Source organism: Semicossyphus pulcher, unplaced genomic scaffold (assembly GCF_022749685.1).
Source record: "Semicossyphus pulcher isolate SPU_LCO1_2020_fin unplaced genomic scaffold, fSemPul1.0.p SCAF_20, whole genome shotgun sequence".
In the NCBI taxonomy this organism is placed as follows: domain Eukaryota; kingdom Metazoa; phylum Chordata; class Actinopteri; order Labriformes; family Labridae; genus Semicossyphus; species Semicossyphus pulcher.
In genome coordinates, this window is record NW_027211694.1 from 10,028,591 (window position 1) to 10,045,788 (window position 17,198).

Here is a 17,198-nt window from a genome sequence, read left to right on the forward strand (position 1 = left end):
ATGTTGAGGTGGAAGTGTCATAGTCCGACCAGGAAGTGCTTCACTCACGTTCAAGAGGAGAAGTCTCTTTCAGGTGTTTAAAGCAGATGTTTTCATCCAGTAAGCAGATGGATGGTCGTTGTGTTTCTCAAGGACACTCTTACATGAATGTTGATGGATTCACACCAGCTGTTGAACATCTCTGCGACAGTAAAAGTACTGAAACAAGTATAACTCCAGAAGATAGTAGTAGTGCATATTTTGTATATATAATGCAAAAGACAAGAAAGAATGCATATATGATGTGCTCTCAAGTGCCCTTGCAACAGAGCAGGATATTTCTAACTGAATATGGAGCTTGACTGATATTGGGTGATATGGCCTGGGCTGATAATGATTTTAGGAACAAATAGTCCTGTCCCTGGATTAGTTTCTGTTCTGTCCTTGAGTATTAATTTCAGGAAGGATGTGTCTCATTTTGAGCCCTAGAGCTGTTGCATTTCACTCTGGGGCTATACTACTGCATCTAAATTAGCGATGGCATAAGAGAAACTATCTTTTTACTCAAACTGGGGGAGCAGAATTGTTAAAGGGGGAATTATATATGTATTAACCAGGAAAAAAGAGAGGATAACAGAGAGTTTCCACAAAAATATAAGAGAAATATCCCTAAAATGTGCCTAAAGTACAACATGTACAATGCACCTCACTGGGGAAAAAAACGGTGTAACTTTTTCTTTCCCTTCCCATTAAGACAAAACTCTTGGGGGATACTTACAAAGACGAAAACATGCCTTCTTGTTTTGGCTTTCAGATTAGCTCCAGCCCATACAGTGTAAGAAGGAGGGGGACGATTGTTCCTTAACTATCCCTTTGATGCCCCCTAGTGGACTCTATGAAAAATGCAACTGTAAATAGGGAGACATCGGTCAGCATCAGTGTTGCCTTGCACTCTGATATACTATATAGAGATGTCAGACAGAAGAGAGACATCAGCTGATAATCTCCACAGAGAAAAAGACGGGTATTATACAGAATTTTAAAATAAAGCTTTCTTTTTGAAGTAATAAGAGATCCACCAAAGTTTATGGTACACATACAAAGTGTTTATAAAAAGAATATATCATACAAATACAGAGGATTGTTGCCGATACAACTCTTTAAATATGGGAAGAAAACAGAGAGAAAACACTTTTTTGCTTTGATAAATAAGGAAAACTGAAATTCTCCATCGATTTTTCCAAGTCGATTGTTAGGACTGAAATCTCCCAGCCTGCCACGCAACTACTCATGTCTGGTTGTTTACAATCTCTCTGGCTAAACATGGCCGTTGACTAACTCACTCATGCTAGATAGAACTCGGTAACTCCAGAATTTTTTAAGTTAAAGAGTCTTAATTTGCGAAACAAACTGCCGTGGAGCTACACGTTTAATTGTTTTTACGTTGTTGCTGGTTTAGTTTATATCTCGTCTTCCGGTGAGCCGTTAGCCGCTCTAGCTAGGTAACGAGCTAACTTCTCCGTAGGGAACAATGACAGCGACTTCTGCAGGTAGCAGTGGCTGCCTCACGGCTAAAGGACTGGACATTAGTCTAGCTGCTTTACAGCGGCAAGACCCATACATCAATAACATTGTGGACGTGGCCAGCCAAGTCGCCCTGTACACTTACAACAACAGGGCAAATGAGTGGGTAAGCCTGAACTTCGGCAACGCATATTGTGTGCTAACTTAGCTTAGCTTCGTTACCCTGCCTGGTAGGCGCGCTTTGTCGCCGACACAGATTTACCTCAACTAAAGTTATAACTCCTTCTGTGAGATGTAACTCGTGCTATTGTCGTTTCATGGTCGAAAGGATTTTTATCTGTCAAAACACTAAGACTTTTAATTCACCTACATTTGATTCCTTTGAATATTTGACCACAATTTCATACTTTGATGAATGTTGACACCCTTAGCATCAAAGATGTTACTTTCAACGCTGTGTTCTCACCTCGGGTCCCTCTGAAGATTCAGATACATAATCATGTTTGGAGGGGGTGTTATTTGGAAATAATGCACATTGCTTGTTCCAGTGACGAGTGTAACACACTGACATGTTTTACACCAAGGTACTGAGTGAAGCGTTTTGTCTCACCAGCTATATCCGCTTAATCTTCTGTGTGATTTTTTTTTTCTCAGGAGAAGACAGAGGTGGAAGGCACCCTCTTCATCTACACAAGGTAATGAAGTTTATTCTGGACAATTTAAACACATGTCCATGCCAAACTCAACTTTAAAATATAGTTCTCCTGACTATCAATATGTTGAGAATTCCTTGAAAGATCCTCAACAAATAATGAAACTACATCTGTATTTATTTATATAAGACAAGAAGATGCTTCTTGACCCTCCATCGTTTAGCTTTGTGTAGCTCTATTTCTTACCACAACTGTTACAGCTGGTTTTATTGTAAGATACTTTGTATCCTGTATTGTTATATCTATTTGATCGTTGAGTCTGCTTTGAATTGTATTGTTTGTTGATTTTATGTATTTTAAAGGCCCATCTAGGGACGGGCATTGCAAGTTAGCCAAGGCTATACATGATGTAGTGTGTGGCATCGATTTACTTGCTTCATACTTGTCCCTATACAAAAAAACATTAAATAAGTAAATTTATCATGGCGAATATTGCAGAGCATGACATAGCTGAAGTTCCTCTTGTTCCAGATAGGGTTGGTTCATTTTGGCATGAAATGTTTTTTTCAGACTGGCGTCTCCCAGGCATGGTTTCACTATTATGAACAGACTCAGTATGGAGAACTTGACAGAGCCAATCACCAAAGACCTGGACTTCCAGCTCCAGCACCCCTTCCTGCTTTACCGCAATGCTCGATGTGAGTTGGAGTTTTTTTTGTCTGACACATTTTGTACTCAAGACATGAGTTCAGTACAGCTTAAACACAGATAGTTTGTAGGTTTATATCATTACCATTTATTTATGTGTGATAATCATTGCAGTGACTTCAGATTGATATTTCTTAGTACAGTTTTTGCCCAGCCGGTTTCAGTGTTGTTTACTCTATGCCTATTATCGACCAACATCTTGAAATTTGCAACAGAAAGTGACTTTTAAGACAGTAAAACTTGACCAAGACAAGACACATAGATAGATTTCTTTAAAAAGACAGAGGAAGATGGGGAGAATTATACTTCTTTATACTCTTTGGTCTGTTACAAAAATATCCTATGATTTTACCACTTTTTTGTAACTCCCCTGGGTCCCAAAATTGTTTATATGCCTGTAAACTACTGCGTGTTTAAACTGGATCGGTATAATTCTGCTCCACATGAGACCACATCTATGTGACTTTGAAGATCCGATAGCAATGCCATCACATCCCACTTAAAAAGGGCGGGTGTATCTATAGCCACAGGAAGGAAGTTAGATAAAAGATAGACAATTTGGCTGAGTGACCAAAGTGTGCAGCAGGCTGTTTATGTGAGTTGAAAACCATATAAGGAGCAGCGGTATTGTGGTGACTTGCATACTATCAGGCTGTCTCCCTCTGAGACCTACATCTGGATTATACACACAAACACATACACACACGTTGCAGAGTGTCCCTGTGGGAGAAGAGCTTGACAGCACCACAAAGCAGAGATTAGATACACCACAACAGTCGCTGATAATACAAACACACACTCACTCAGGAATCGCTGACACACACAGACCTCTCTGCTTCTCCGTCATGGTCTCACAGACTCGGTAAGAGGCAGGTGGAATGCTGTGTTTAGATACCAATGGATTCCTTTTCCCTGCTTGATCGCTTCACCGTAGTGCTTCATCAGTCTTACTGACACTTAAACGACATAGCCATGATTATTAAACATCCTGAAGTCCGGATGCACACAGGACACATTAATGATTATGTGTGATAGTTCTGGCGTATAGGCGTGGTCAGTAATGGGAAATAAATTGCAAGTGAATCGCTAACTTTCTTTTCTTTGGAAGGAAAGACACGTAAACCTGGTAATCACACTCAGCTGATGACTATTTCCTCTGATAAAGAGAAAAATGGGCAGAGGCTGCATAGCAAACCTAATGGTCATTTGCTCCAGCCGAGTACTCTGATTGAAGACGGATAATAGGGCACCCAAATAAGGAGAAATGCATCCAGATAAAATGTTTAGCATGCAGACATCAAACTGTCAAAGCCTCCCAAGTGCAGCATGACAAAGCCAACAATCACCAACCGTTTACCGGATAATGGGATGGAGGAACCTCTTCCCGAAACTGTACATAAACAGGAACACATCTCAGCTAAGAAAAACATGTTTTTTCCCCTGGCTTAACTTCACATCTGTATGACCATTTAAGCTCCAGGCTGTGTGTGTAACGCTGCCAGTCCCAGTGTGTGTCGTGACCTCTGTGTGCAAAGGTCGTGGAATCTTATCATTACACAAACATTTAGCTCTCAGCGCTGCCCTTACTTCCTGGAATGGCAGTTGGCACAAAGTGGCACCACGGGCTAAAAATAAGCTTTGGAGATATATCGCAGAACGGGGCAAGATTCAGGGAGGAGAAATGCAGTCTGAGCAAGTCATTATTCCTCCGGGAGAGCAGAGAGGACAGATATAAAGCTTTTTACATTCCTTAGTGTAAACACCTACGATCCCAAGCTGTGTCTCAGCTGGCCCATTATCAGTACATTAACCGTAGTGGTGTTAATGTCTCGGCCGTTGGCTTGGATGGTGAATTTTTTTTTTGCTCCACTAAATATTTTGGCTGGTGAGTTTAATGGCCGCCAATTTATACCATTGCATAAACCAATTAAATAATTTAGTGATAAAAATAATTCTTAGTTTTACCATTATCTTATCGTATTATCAGCTCTTACATTTAACACGGCTGTCGATCAAAACTTAACAGGTGTGTGACACTGTAGTTCACTAGCCCTATACAGGACGCTGGATGAGCCTTACACTAGAACTCGGCTTAGCATGTTTAAGGCGTTCTGTATAGCACGTTTAAGGACGCTCTTACCTCCTGGTCGGACGTATGTATATCCCAATTCTCTCTCGGTCACCAGCGAGCCCTTAAACCTGACCTCAGGTTCCTCCTCCAGCCTCTCATGTTTAGGCTTCCTCTGAAACAGGCCTCTCAGCATGGCTCCACAGGTCTCACCGCCTTGTAGTAAATGCGTTTATGGGCCAGTTGCTCAGATTGCACCCTTAATTGCAGCTCCAAATATTCCTTATTTGGCAAAAGATGACGTGATGCTTCCTCCTGTAAGACTTTCCTTCCTCAGAGGTCAGGTAGTGCAGCAAAGCCCCCACAGAATTGGGCTTCAGTGGCAGATACTGTAACTTGAACGTACCTGCTGTCAAGCCTCAGGAGGAAGGTGCAACAGTGTAATAATAGTCGTCTTATCTGAGAGTTTCCTTAGCTGTAAATCTCAATATATACTCCTCCTCCAATGCCGTGAATTCCATTCCTACAAACAAAGGAAGTGATGGTTCTTCTCGGACAACAATCATTCCAAGCATGCATGTGTGTTACTGTAAGAGCTCTCCCACATACACAGCTGATCCCGTTCTGTATTTAAAGCACACTTTATCAATCTTGGACAAAACCTCTGCTTAGAAAAATGTCTGCGTATGGAACTGTAGTATTCTTTGAGTGGTCCCAGTAGTCCAGTTTGGGTTGCAGCCAAGCACACTTACGATATGGTCAAAGAGCATTTAAATCCTCTTGAAGATTCGATGTTGCTGTGCACGAACAAAACCGTATACGTCGGATTTAACTAAAACGTCTTCCCAACAGAGCAGTTAGAAAGCACAATGACAGGTTGAAGCCCTGTTGAAGTCCTGTCACAGAGTTACTGTAGATCTTCAGCAGACCTCCCACGTGCGCCCGTGCTTGCTGTTATCCCAGTTTGTAGTCGGACCACACAGCTTACAGCTATCGCCAAATTTTCCAATACGACTCATATAATCAGGACTGACCTTCCTGCCCGTTTAGGACCCCATGCGTTCTTCCTCTCTCTGTCTTAACCTCCTGTGTTGTTGACTGGAACCCCTTTCTCTCTAACATTCACCCTGAAAGCCCTGAAAACCATGTGGCCACTTTCTGTTGGTGCTACTCATCATACTCCTCCCACCCACCCACTCCCCTGACTCTATCTCGTTGAGGTTTGGACTTTTGGCAGCTCAGGGCAGCTTAAAACTAGTAAGAAACTGTCAGAATCTCTTGTTATACAACTTCTGTACCAGTTTTTCCCCCCTACCCGTCTCTTTTTTTTTAAACACTTTTCATTCATTGACAAAGCTCAGCCTCTGTTTCCTCCCTGACAGCTTAAGAGCTCCACCAACTAGATCTTTCCCTCTGATGGACTTGTTGATAATCTCCTCTCTCACACACCTCACTTCCTCCTGTTTTATACCTGTCTCGCTCATTTTTTTCTCAATTTTCCAGCTCTCTGGCTTTGACTCCGTGTCTCTCCGTCTCTTTCAAACAGTCTCATCCCCTGTGAGCACTAAGTGGCTCTGGCTCCACCAGACAGGCTCCCACTGCAGTTACTTATTTGGTACTGGGGCTGATTTTCCCAGGCTCTACTAAACTGTGTGTGTGTGTGTGTGCCTCTCCCGCTCTGTCTGTTGCCATCATCCATACTGACCTCAGTGGCTTGTCTAACCTCATTTGAAGCACAGAGTGCGTTTGTGTATTTTTCTGCATGTCTGTCTGTGTGGGAATGTGTGTGTCTCACAGTAGACCCCACTTTGCTCCCTTTTCTCTATTTTGTCTGGTTTAAATTCTTTCTCTCCACTGCATTCAGAAGTCCTCCTTCTGCCATCTCTTGTCATTAACACTTCCCCTCTTTACCTTTTTGGGATCGGCCTTATCTTTCCTCTGGATCCACTTAAGACAGGCAGTGTGTTGAGGTGTGAGGTGATATCCTGCTGTCTCGATTTGGCAAGGCAAGGCAGCTTTATCTGTAAAGAACAAAGACGCTGTTCAAAGACGGCAAAACGCAACAAAATCAATTAAGATGAAATATATTTAAGCTTAAGTCATTTTATTTCAGAGCTTGGTATCAAACCTCAAACTGTTTTTGTACACTAAGTATCAAATGCTGGCATTGAATGCTCGTTAGATTTTAAGCTCCTGTAATTTTCTTATTTGAGCAAACAGTTTCTGAGTTAATTCCCGGTTTTAGTTAAATAAGAAAAGGAGTAGTGTTGAAAAATATACGCACACTTGTATTCCTCAAGCACATGCTGGGTATCCAGCGGCAGGGGTCATTTTTTGGTAATTAGTTTTATAGGCAAAATCTGGGCTGTATTTGTTCTGTGTTAAATCTCTGAAAACACTACGGCAGTGTTGTTACGTTCCTTTGCAACGTACCAAACTGAAACGGGAAGAAATAAGCACATCACTAAACTCATAGAACACAGGCATTTGAAACAGGCAGGGTCATAAAATTTGTTCCGTCTTCTATGTAAAACGCGCATAGGCGGAATGGTGGGATGAAGTCATTCTGCCTCTGAGCTGGCAAGAGAGGTAGTAACAGAGTGTCTGTGTAAACAGCGGAGCAGGCATGGTGATACTGACCTGGTGTGTGTATTTGAAGCACACGTTTTGCTTCCGCAACACTATGTAAAAACACCGCCGCGTTGCTTGGTCCATTGTAAAATGGCAAAGGCTGCATGGCGGTGGCACTGAGGTGAAACCGCAATGTAAAAAAGGCTACTATTTACTAATCACAATTTATTGCAATCTATTGAATTTTAACACCTGTAACGTTTCACCAGATTCTTGCCAATACAGCCCCTTTCAGAAAAAGTGTTCTTTCTGTATTTTAGGTTCCAAAATTCAGAAAAATCTCTCAAATCTCAAATAATATTTTAACACCATACCTAGAGACTTGTTTGAGTCTCTCGTTGTTCTTATGTCCTGGTGCTAAATTTTGTCTCTAGGTAAAAGTCCAAGTCCCTCCTGACTGACATTGAATACTTATGCAACAGAGCTACCTGTTTCGTGATGCTTTTAGGAGCCTGTGCAAATAGAAATATAAAGATGAGTCACTGTGATGAACCTACTTGCTGTGTAATCTTTTTCCTCCCTTGTTGACCATATTTATGTAACTTAGGAGACTCCTGGGGCACTGCTGGCTTCTTCTGCTCCCAGTGGGAAATGACTCAGTTAAGACCCAGCAGGGCTAATAATAAACAGTTTACATGTCCATTGGGAGTGCAGTGATGTCACAGCTGTAGAGTTGTACGACAGCAAGTCTGCCTTCATTTAGTTGTAAGGAAACTCATTTCACTGTCTGCCAGCCTTACTGGCTGTAACTTGAATTTAGCATTGACCGGGGAATTGCTCCAGACCAGGACCTCATTGAAATTTTACTTATTTAAAAGTTTACCTTTCTCTCTCCCCCTTTTTGCCCCTCCTTTCCTCCTTCCCTCAGTGGTTATCCATGGGATTTGGTTCTACGATAAGGAGGACTGTCAACGCATTGCCCAGAGGATGAAGATGTAAGTGCTTACATATACACAAACTATATGTATACAGCTCTTCGAAATGAGATTTGGTTTACTGGGACACAGAGGCTACTAAGTGAGGTTGCTTGTTTCACATCTAAGACACCACACAGCAGAGACGTAAACACGTGTTTATTAATAGAAGTGGTCGTCTTATCTTGATGAAAACACTCTACTTAACTGCTTGTCTGTTTGCATTCTCACATGGACTCTTGTGTGTATGCATGTAGTCTGACCCAGCAGGAGCAGGCCCTAGCTCAGTCTCAGGGTGGATGGTTGTCCCCAGCAGGAGGAGGAGTTGGAGGAGGAGTCATTGGAGGAGTTGGAATTGTAGTCGGGGGAGGAGGAGGAGGAGGAGGGGGAGTAGTAAGCGGTGGTGGCGAAGCAAAAGGAGTGGACATCATCCAGATGTTGACCAAAGCACGTACAGAGTATGACAAGGTAGGGAAACACCGTCAGGAATTATAAGGGAGGGGAAATACATCCTTGTATGTCTCTGATTCTTATGTTTTTCTCAGGGGCAGTCAACATCCGAGCCAAAGGAGATTGGTGGCAGCAGCATTCTGACTGGAAACCCCAACCTGATCAAACCAATACCTGTTAAACCAAACACTCAGGTAAAACTCCGGCAGCCACTTCCTGTTTCATTCCAGGGTTGCATTCGGTACATCACAGCACCTAGTTTTGTCTCCCAGTGCTAATTTCCCTCATTTCCTCTCTCCCCCTTCTCCCCAGGACACTGAAAGTGCTGAACCCAAGCCCCTCTCTCTGGCCACTCTTTTTGGCTCTCAACAGCAGCATCAACACCCATCCAAACCTCACCCAGTCTCTCCTTTGGCTGGGGTTGCGGCGGGGTCGCCATCAACAGGAAAAGTCACCCGCCCGCCTGTGGCCCGCGCGCTGACATACGAGGAGACCCTGAAATCTGGCAGAGGTGTGACTTCCAAAGAAGGGATCATCGTCGTACCTGGGGGAACAGAAAGAGGTCTCGTGGCTGTAATTGGAGGACAAAAAGTCGGGGAAGATGCTGGACATGTTGCTAAGCAACAGCAGGAGCAGCCTCAGCACTGCCCAGCCATCCAGAAGCTCATGCAGGGTCAGAGAGGGGTTGGAGGGGTGCTTCAGACTCTGTCGGAGTCCCCCGAGAACAGGCTGTGTGACAATGGGGTGCCTCTGGAGCATCACCTCCACCATCACCATCTGATCCACCATCAGCAGCAGCAGCAGCAGCAGCAGCAGCAGCAGCACCACCACCATCACCATCATCATCCACAGCAGCAGCTTCAATCTGACCCAATAAAGAGACTTTTCCAAGCCCAACCACTTCCTCTTCAATCATCAACCCCCTTCACCTCTGCTGCTCCACAACAGTTTTGCTCCCACCCTCCTCCACTGCTGCCGAACCCCCACCTCTCTTCCCAGCCCATCATGGTGGATTCTGTGACATGGTCCCACCTCCAAGGCCAACAAAGCCAGCAGCATTTTGTCAGCATATCTAAACCTCAAGCAGATGCACAGCACGGCAGCCAATCAGCTTTGACTGTACATGGAGCAGGTGGGACATCTATTAATATGGCATGAATATGCATTATCCCTCAATGAGCTCCCTCATTTTCAATTATGTTCTTCCTCCTTTACCAGGTTTTCTGCCATCTCAGGTGACCAATGACCAAGTCCTCCCACCTCCACAAGGTATGACATCACTTGGATTAAATAATAACTATAAATGTGTCTTCCAACTTGCCTGTTTTTATCTCTGTAAGCTGTTAAAATCACCTCTAACCATCCGGTCCCTCATTTCCTCCTGTCAGCTCTGTCTTCCCAGATGCCCGGTGTGGTGTCGCCTCATGAGCTCCTGCAGAAGCTCCAGCTGGTCCAGCAAGAGCAAAGCCTGGCCTCCCACGATCCCCCTCGACTCGGTCCGGGACTGGCCCCTCGATTTCTTGGGCCCACTCAAGGTCCAGGTGCCGGAGCCCCAGTCCCAAACCAGAGCACAATCACTGCAGGTCAAAAGGCTGCGCTGCAGTTGCAGGTAAACGCTGTGGTAATAAAAAGTGTTAATGGTTGCCTGGTTCATTTGTTGGGTAACAAATCATACAAGATTATTTTAAAGGTGTATTAATAGCTGTATCATGTATGTTTAGGTGATTTCCCCCCAGAGGATACCAGCCACCGTGGCCCCCAACCTGCTCCTCTCCCCCAGTGTGTTCACTCAGGCAAAGTCTAGCGGCGGCTCGTCAGCAGTTGCCCCCTCAACTCTGCTCAGACCAGATGAGGCCAGAGTTTTGTCCAAAAGCCAGCTTCAAGCCTCACTGCTGCATCTGATCCAAGTAAAAAAATCTAGAGGAAATGCAGAGTTTATTTGCAGTTAACATACATGTGCTGTATACTGATCCTTGCTTGTGTGTTGCAGACTGACAGCTCATTCCTGGACACCATCTACAAAGCCTACGTCAGCCGCTGTGCTAATGACTCCAGCAGCAAGTACTGATGACTCTTCACACCCTCCGTCTATACATACACCCTGTGCAGAGCAGGCTTACACTTCGTATGGGTGTACCACCTCCTTCTATCACAAACACCTCGTGTATCTCCTCTCTACTGTATAGCCAGTCAACCTGACTCTTTATTTCAAGACTCTCTGGATGCAAAAAAAAGCAGTTACCTAAAATTATAAAAAACTTTTAACTCTATCTTCTCTGAAAAATCTAATTATTTCATGCCACCCAATTTGGAGCACCTCACTGGTAGTTTAAGGGGGAAATGTAGCCTATATTCTTGTTCACTCTCAGTGAAGACATATGCAGCAACCTTGTTTTCCCAAGGTGTTTAAATTCTGTCGTAACCTGCACTATTTTTTTCCACCAAGTGTGGCAGGATTTTATTTTGTTTTATTCCTAAATCTGTCAACAAAAGCCGGTCTTCTTGGATTAAACAAACAAAGTCTTCCTAGTCTAAAAACTAGCGCTGAAGGATATTGTAAAAATGACTTGAAACTGTAAAACATGTTTTTTTCTATACATTTGGAAAGATGTTTAAATGTTATCAGAATTTATTGGGTTTGATTTTACAATTTATTTCTTACTAGAGGAATTTTAAGTGAGTATATTTTACAACCCAAATTCTTTTAAAGTTATTATCACAGGGAAACCTCGTCTTTTTCTTTCAGAGCACTCTGTAGCTTTAGTAGTGCTCTGTTTAATTCCTCTTAATATTCTAATAATGAAGAATTTAAAATGACATGGTATCAATCTAACTTGAAGTAAAGGTGGAGATATACTTGCTACAAGTCTGGGATCGTTAGAAAATGTTGGAGAAACAGAGTGGTCGCTTATTCTGCTGTGATCTCAGAATTAACACCATAGTAACGTCCTCGAGTGTCTCCATGTCTGTTGTTTACATCCCGCACATACTGTAGTTCCATACAGCCTGAGCTCTCTGGTCTGCCCTCTAGAGGTATCCTCCAGTAACACGCAGAGGCAAGTATGTGAACAATTACGTTCGTGGCGCAGCCGGTTGTGTACGCGAACGCGAGGCCAAGCAGCAAGTATATCTCCGGCTTAACAAGATTAACAAGGAAAGTACAGGAACTAGTTAACCTGCACTACCTCACAGAGAGCTGAGGTTCACCTGTGTTTTTACCTTCGTCAGTTTTAAAGGGTAGATCAACCAGTCAGGATTTCATCGTTACAGGAAAATATTAACATATCACTCAAGCTGTTTAATTCTGCCAGAGCCATTACTATTTAACCCCAACTAAATATGAAGTACTGATGCATTAACGCCACCGTCAATGATCACATCTCTCTACCAACAAAAAACAGGAACAATAATCGATTTATTAAAGGTAAAATTTCTGTGAGATTTGAGGCAATAAAAAGTGCCACCGAAGGTTTATAAACATATCTTATAAATCTTGGAGTTTACAGAAGTTTAGAAGAAAAAAAACGATCCATTTCTTACATATTATTGCACTAATTGTACCGTTGAAAATATCAACCAGCCAAACTAAGATTCCTATTCAGTTTCAGTGAGTTGGAGTGTTTGTAGCCTGCCTGTAGCCAGACTATACAGTAGCCAAGAGAGAATACACAAAACAACAGCAACAAAAGAAGAGAGAAAACATATAACAGAGTATTTTTTTTCCTATTTTTGTACTGAAGAAGCAAAATATATTGTTCTTAAAGTACAAATAACCAGCATGCTACGTTCTGTTTTACATGTACAGCTTAGATATCCGAAAAAAAAGTCTTATACAACGTATCTTCTTTTTTCTGTTCTGTTTATTCAAAATATGTCAACCATTTTTTTTGTCAATAAAACGATCCGAGACATTGGAATGTTAATGGAACACAATTTCTTTATTTGTCACAAATGTGTTGCTCAAGCATAAACTGGAATATATTTTAATTGGATATTAAACGTTCTCAAACCGCCTCTGCTTGCTTACTGTCTTTTGAGTTCTCCTTATTGATCTGCATGGCTGACTTGTATTTATATTATAATTCAGGATTGATCCAGCCTCAAGTAACATAAAACACAGTAAAGGTACACTCATTAGCGCTTTAATGTCACATCGCTGCCACAGTCAATAATGTAACATCATGTCTGCAGTGATTAATCAACTGTTTTTAACACCCAGCAGTACTTAGCGGCTGTGCCTTATTAGCTCTAATAGACTTATACTACATTAGTTTTCTCTGATATTAAATCACTCCCTGTGATTGTCATGCTTAACTGAGCACACAGAACAAGCCAATACAGCAGAGTTGCTGACACGAGGTTGCTAAATTGACCAAACAGGGGAGTGCTTGTCTGTAGCAGGATGAATGAGGAGTGGGGAAGGTGATCCAGTCGACGTAACGCTCGGAAAACATCTTGAATCCAACCTTATTTAAGGTCCATTTGGGGAGCTTAAATTACATGATCATCAGCGGGAATGCTTTTATTTACTTTTGACCTTAGCTTTGAAACGTACATGGATACAACTTTGAATGGTTTCTGAAATATAAAATACTGAAAATGCTACTAAATGGAACTTTTGAATGCAGGTTCATGTCCTGTAACCTTGACTACTTGTCCAGGAGCAATTAACTGAACCCCTCCCAGGTCCTTTCTTGTTAATAGCAGCATTAGCTACAAATGCAAGTAGCTCAGCTGTTAAATCACTCATCCCATATACAGAGGCAGTCCTTGATGTGGCCGTCCCAAGTTTCGACTACCACCCTCGGCCCATTGCCGCGTGTAATCCTTGCTCTCTTCCTCTGTTTCCGACACTATCCACAGTCCTATCTCTCTCAGTAAAGGCATAAAAATGGCAAAAAAGATCAATGTAAAACAAATTAACTGGGAGTAAGTGAGGAAGAAATTTTGGTCAACATATTTAAATGATTCTGGCACTTTTGAATGGATCCACACCGATCATGTAGGTTCTTTCAAACTTGAATTATCCTCAAATGACTGTATCACAGTATGAATTGCATATCATGTTAGTTTTTCCAAAGTAAATCTTACTTCCTGTGTCATTCTGAAGACCAAAGACAAGACAAGAGAGCGAGAGAGAAAATGGACCTGTTATCCTCATGGGGAACTTTGTCTTGAAACGGATAAAACACAGACCATAATGTACATAAAACATACTAAGAAGACTAAAAAATACATGTACAATAAAAATAAAAACTCATTGATACCCATGTTTTATTTGTTACTTCACTGTTTTCCCTGCATCAGGCATGTTAATTCCCTAAACGCAGCCTCGTGTTTTACTCCCAGTGGCACTTCCTGTCTCAAATGAATTGACACCAAATAACACACAATAACTGCCTAATTGATTGACAGACTTATTGACCGGCACGCAGAAAATAGTCCCTCAGATGAAGTCCTCAGCTGGTCTCCCACTGAGACCATATAGACTCTCCTGACAATGGTGATAACGACCTGACAATCACTGTTTCCCAGTGTGTACATACATTATTTCTCTTTAGATGATGACACTGCTTATGGCAGAGGAAATACAGGAAATACAGTGTCAATGCATAAAGTGTGCTGCTCAAGCTGCATATTAGTCCATTAGTACTACTTATAGTTCTTATCAGGGCTGTTAATAGCTCCCTAATACCAATAGGAAATGCAGTGTGACGTGATCAGAGTCCAATCAGTCCTTTTTTTTTTTAATCTAGGGGCTTTTTGCTGCCTCCCTGTCTCCTTTCCTTCCTGCTTCCTCTCCCAAAAGAACGCTCTGGAGTCGTTCATGGTAATTAACATCAGTTTTTACAGTCGCCTTTTAACCCAAAACCAGATCAGCTTCAGTGCATCAAGCATTAAAAGCTGAAAAATGTATTGTTAAGAGTGAGTCATAGCATGTTTAATATACTTTGAGCGCATTAAAATCTGCGCACACACACGCACACACTTTTTCCTCTGAGACCAGGAGGTTCCAGACCATTGGTTTGGCTGATGGTGCTAAAAGTAAGGGCTGACTATTAGCCCTGGCTTAGACTAATCAATGACTTCTGGTGTGTGTGTGTGTGTGTGTGTGTGTGTGTGTGTTTTGCCCACAGAGGCGGGGTCCTCGGTTTGTACAGTGAGTGCGTCCGGACCACTTTTCTTTTGCCACTCAGATGCACGTCTTCGTCTGCATAACTGGGTTTCACTTTGGAAGTACAAGAGTTAATGAAGATTTTTTTTAGAGTAATAACGTTTTTGTAATTGCTGTTGCACATCTTTATGACATTTAATCTTTGTTTGTACACACAAGAGTTATCCTGCATTCCAAACTATGATTTAAGAAACATTGTTCGTGTCATCTTTTCAGTTTTCTACACTTCGACGAGACAAGTTGGATCCGTAATTGAGCTCTACAGAAGCACAGGTGAGTGATACTTATCAGTTTGTTTTATGCTAGATGGTGTTTAAGGATCATTGTAATGTATTCATATATATATATCATATTAACAAAGAATAATCTCAGTAAATTAAGAAATACTATAAAATTGGTATATTGAAAAACAGACCAAATATTACACTGTGAAAAGAATGAATTAGGAAAACACAATGCTGGGAAACCAAAGATGTGCCTGAGCTGGATAGAGTTAATGAAAATAAAAAGATAAAATGAACAAACATTTTGGCACTTTTGCAAAACTATTTTTCTATGTTTACTAAATGTCTGTCCAGGGATGTTACCATGCAGCTGAAGAAAGAAATACAGCTCTGTAAAAGTGCGGATCAGTTTTCAGTTTATGTCAAAGAATTCAACAGACTTGAGGGATCATTTTGAATTATTTTAATCCAACCTGTTCCAAATAAATATACATCTATGTCAGGTTGATTTATTTGAAGAAAAGGGACAATGTACTTAATATTCAAACAAAATATAAATGCACCTGAGTTAGCCAAAAGGCTAGTTTTCATCATTAGTCTCTTTTGCCAGATGTTGTTGGCATCCTAAAACAACACAAACAATTCAATAGGCACAATAAGAATATACTTGTTTTTGATAAAAGCATACAATACAGACAACGTTAAACAACATGAGTGGACAGAATACGATTCACAGGTCATATGCAAACAGTTCAAGCAAGCCATTTCACGACATTACACTTTAAATAAATGTATATGATGGGGACTCTCTTATTGACTGTGAGACTGAACTCCTGCTGTGATGCTCTTAAGGAACAGACGGCCTGACTCAATGCAGATTTTCTAATTGGGATTATGCCCCCGCCCCCCCGCCCCCCCACTGCACCTCTAATTGCTCTGTTTGATTTGAAGATAACTGTTTTAAATTCTTTATTTTTACTACAGACGTAACCCAACCCCTGCATGAATTCGATTGGAGATCCAGGAAACCACAGTGTGCATGTACCTCTTAAGTCATCTATATACACTACCAGTCAAAAGTTTGGACACATTTTCTCATACAAGTGAGAGGGAAAGTGTATCCAAACTTTTGACTGGTAGTGCAGATATACACATTCACACCTGCAGGTAGCTCAGAGCCACACATTCTTTTGAGATGTAATAAGGAAACAAGTAAAGGAATATTAGCTGTTACTCTTATTATCTCAACTTCATATTTTAATTGGCGAATGAACTAACTTGTGTTTTTTTCAGGAAGTTTCACATTCGGAGTAAAATTGCCGTTAAACTCTTCTCCTATTGTCTTTAATTGTCAGGGGGATGGAGAAATAAGAGTCCATCCCTGTCGTCAGTGATCTAGGTCAGTGGGGGAGGAGGAGTCCCACAGCTGTTACACACCGCTGGTGTGTGCGCACTGAAATACATATGTAGTATTTACATAACTGTCTGTTTGTCTCTGTCTGTGTGTGTGTGTGTTTTGTGTCCTCTGAACATTTTATGTTATTAAGCTGACCCTTCAGATTCACTGCACTATTATGACTTAGTGTGTATGAGCCGGATTTGTTTTACTGCATTTTAATTTCCATAACGGCATGAGCAGATGTTTTACTGTGTTTGTGTGTGTGTGTGTGTGTGTGTGTGTGTGTGCGTACTTATGCTAAAGTATGTTAGCTTTTTCTAGCTTTGCATGTTAGCTGTATTTACCTCAGACTGCGTGGTTGTGTGTGTGTGCATTAGATTAATGCAGCTTAATGGAAGCAGACAGCCCCTTTGAGCTCCAGACGTCATTTAAACGTCATGTCTCTGCCAGACCGCTCGTGTAGTTTAAAATGT

At 41.8% G+C, this 17,198-nt stretch overlaps 2 protein-coding genes across 3 annotated transcripts in view; one reads left to right on the forward strand and one right to left on the reverse strand.

The window, feature by feature from the left end:
• cacna1c (calcium channel, voltage-dependent, L type, alpha 1C subunit) overlaps positions 1–5,128 on the reverse strand; it is a 214,659-nt gene extending 209,531 nt beyond the window's left edge. The window contains exon 1 of the mRNA XM_069670681.1: positions 5,005–5,128. Within this exon, the coding sequence (XP_069526782.1) occupies positions 5,005–5,128 (124 nt within the window). The remainder of the gene's footprint in view (positions 1–5,004) is intronic.
• Positions 1,310–12,935, forward strand: dcp1b (decapping mRNA 1B). Of its 2 annotated transcripts, none has more exons than XM_069670682.1 (11): positions 1,310–1,669; positions 2,158–2,198; positions 2,727–2,854; positions 8,432–8,498; positions 8,735–8,945; positions 9,023–9,121; positions 9,240–10,059; positions 10,146–10,196; positions 10,316–10,536; positions 10,649–10,834; positions 10,918–12,935. In XM_069670682.1, the coding sequence occupies exons 1-11, from the start codon at positions 1,511–1,513 to the stop codon at positions 10,993–10,995; spliced, it is 2,061 nt and encodes a 686-aa protein (XP_069526783.1). In that variant the 5' UTR covers positions 1,310–1,510; the 3' UTR covers positions 10,996–12,935. The 2 variants fall into 2 exon arrangements, with proteins under 2 accessions (XP_069526783.1, XP_069526784.1); XM_069670683.1 differs by having other exon boundaries at positions 9,029–9,121.
• Positions 12,936–17,198: the final 4,263 nt, after the last annotated feature.

Coding starts and splice junctions, on each gene's coding strand:
- dcp1b (XM_069670682.1), top strand. CDS start 1,511: ATGACAGCGACTTCTGCAGGTAGCAGTGGCTGCCTCACGGCTAAAGGA. Junction 1,670..2,157: donor ACAACAGGGCAAATGAGTGG/GTAAGCCTGAAC, acceptor TTTTTTTCTCAG/GAGAAGACAGAGGTGGAAGG. Junction 2,199..2,726: donor ACCCTCTTCATCTACACAAG/GTAATGAAGTTT, acceptor TGTTTTTTTCAG/ACTGGCGTCTCCCAGGCATG.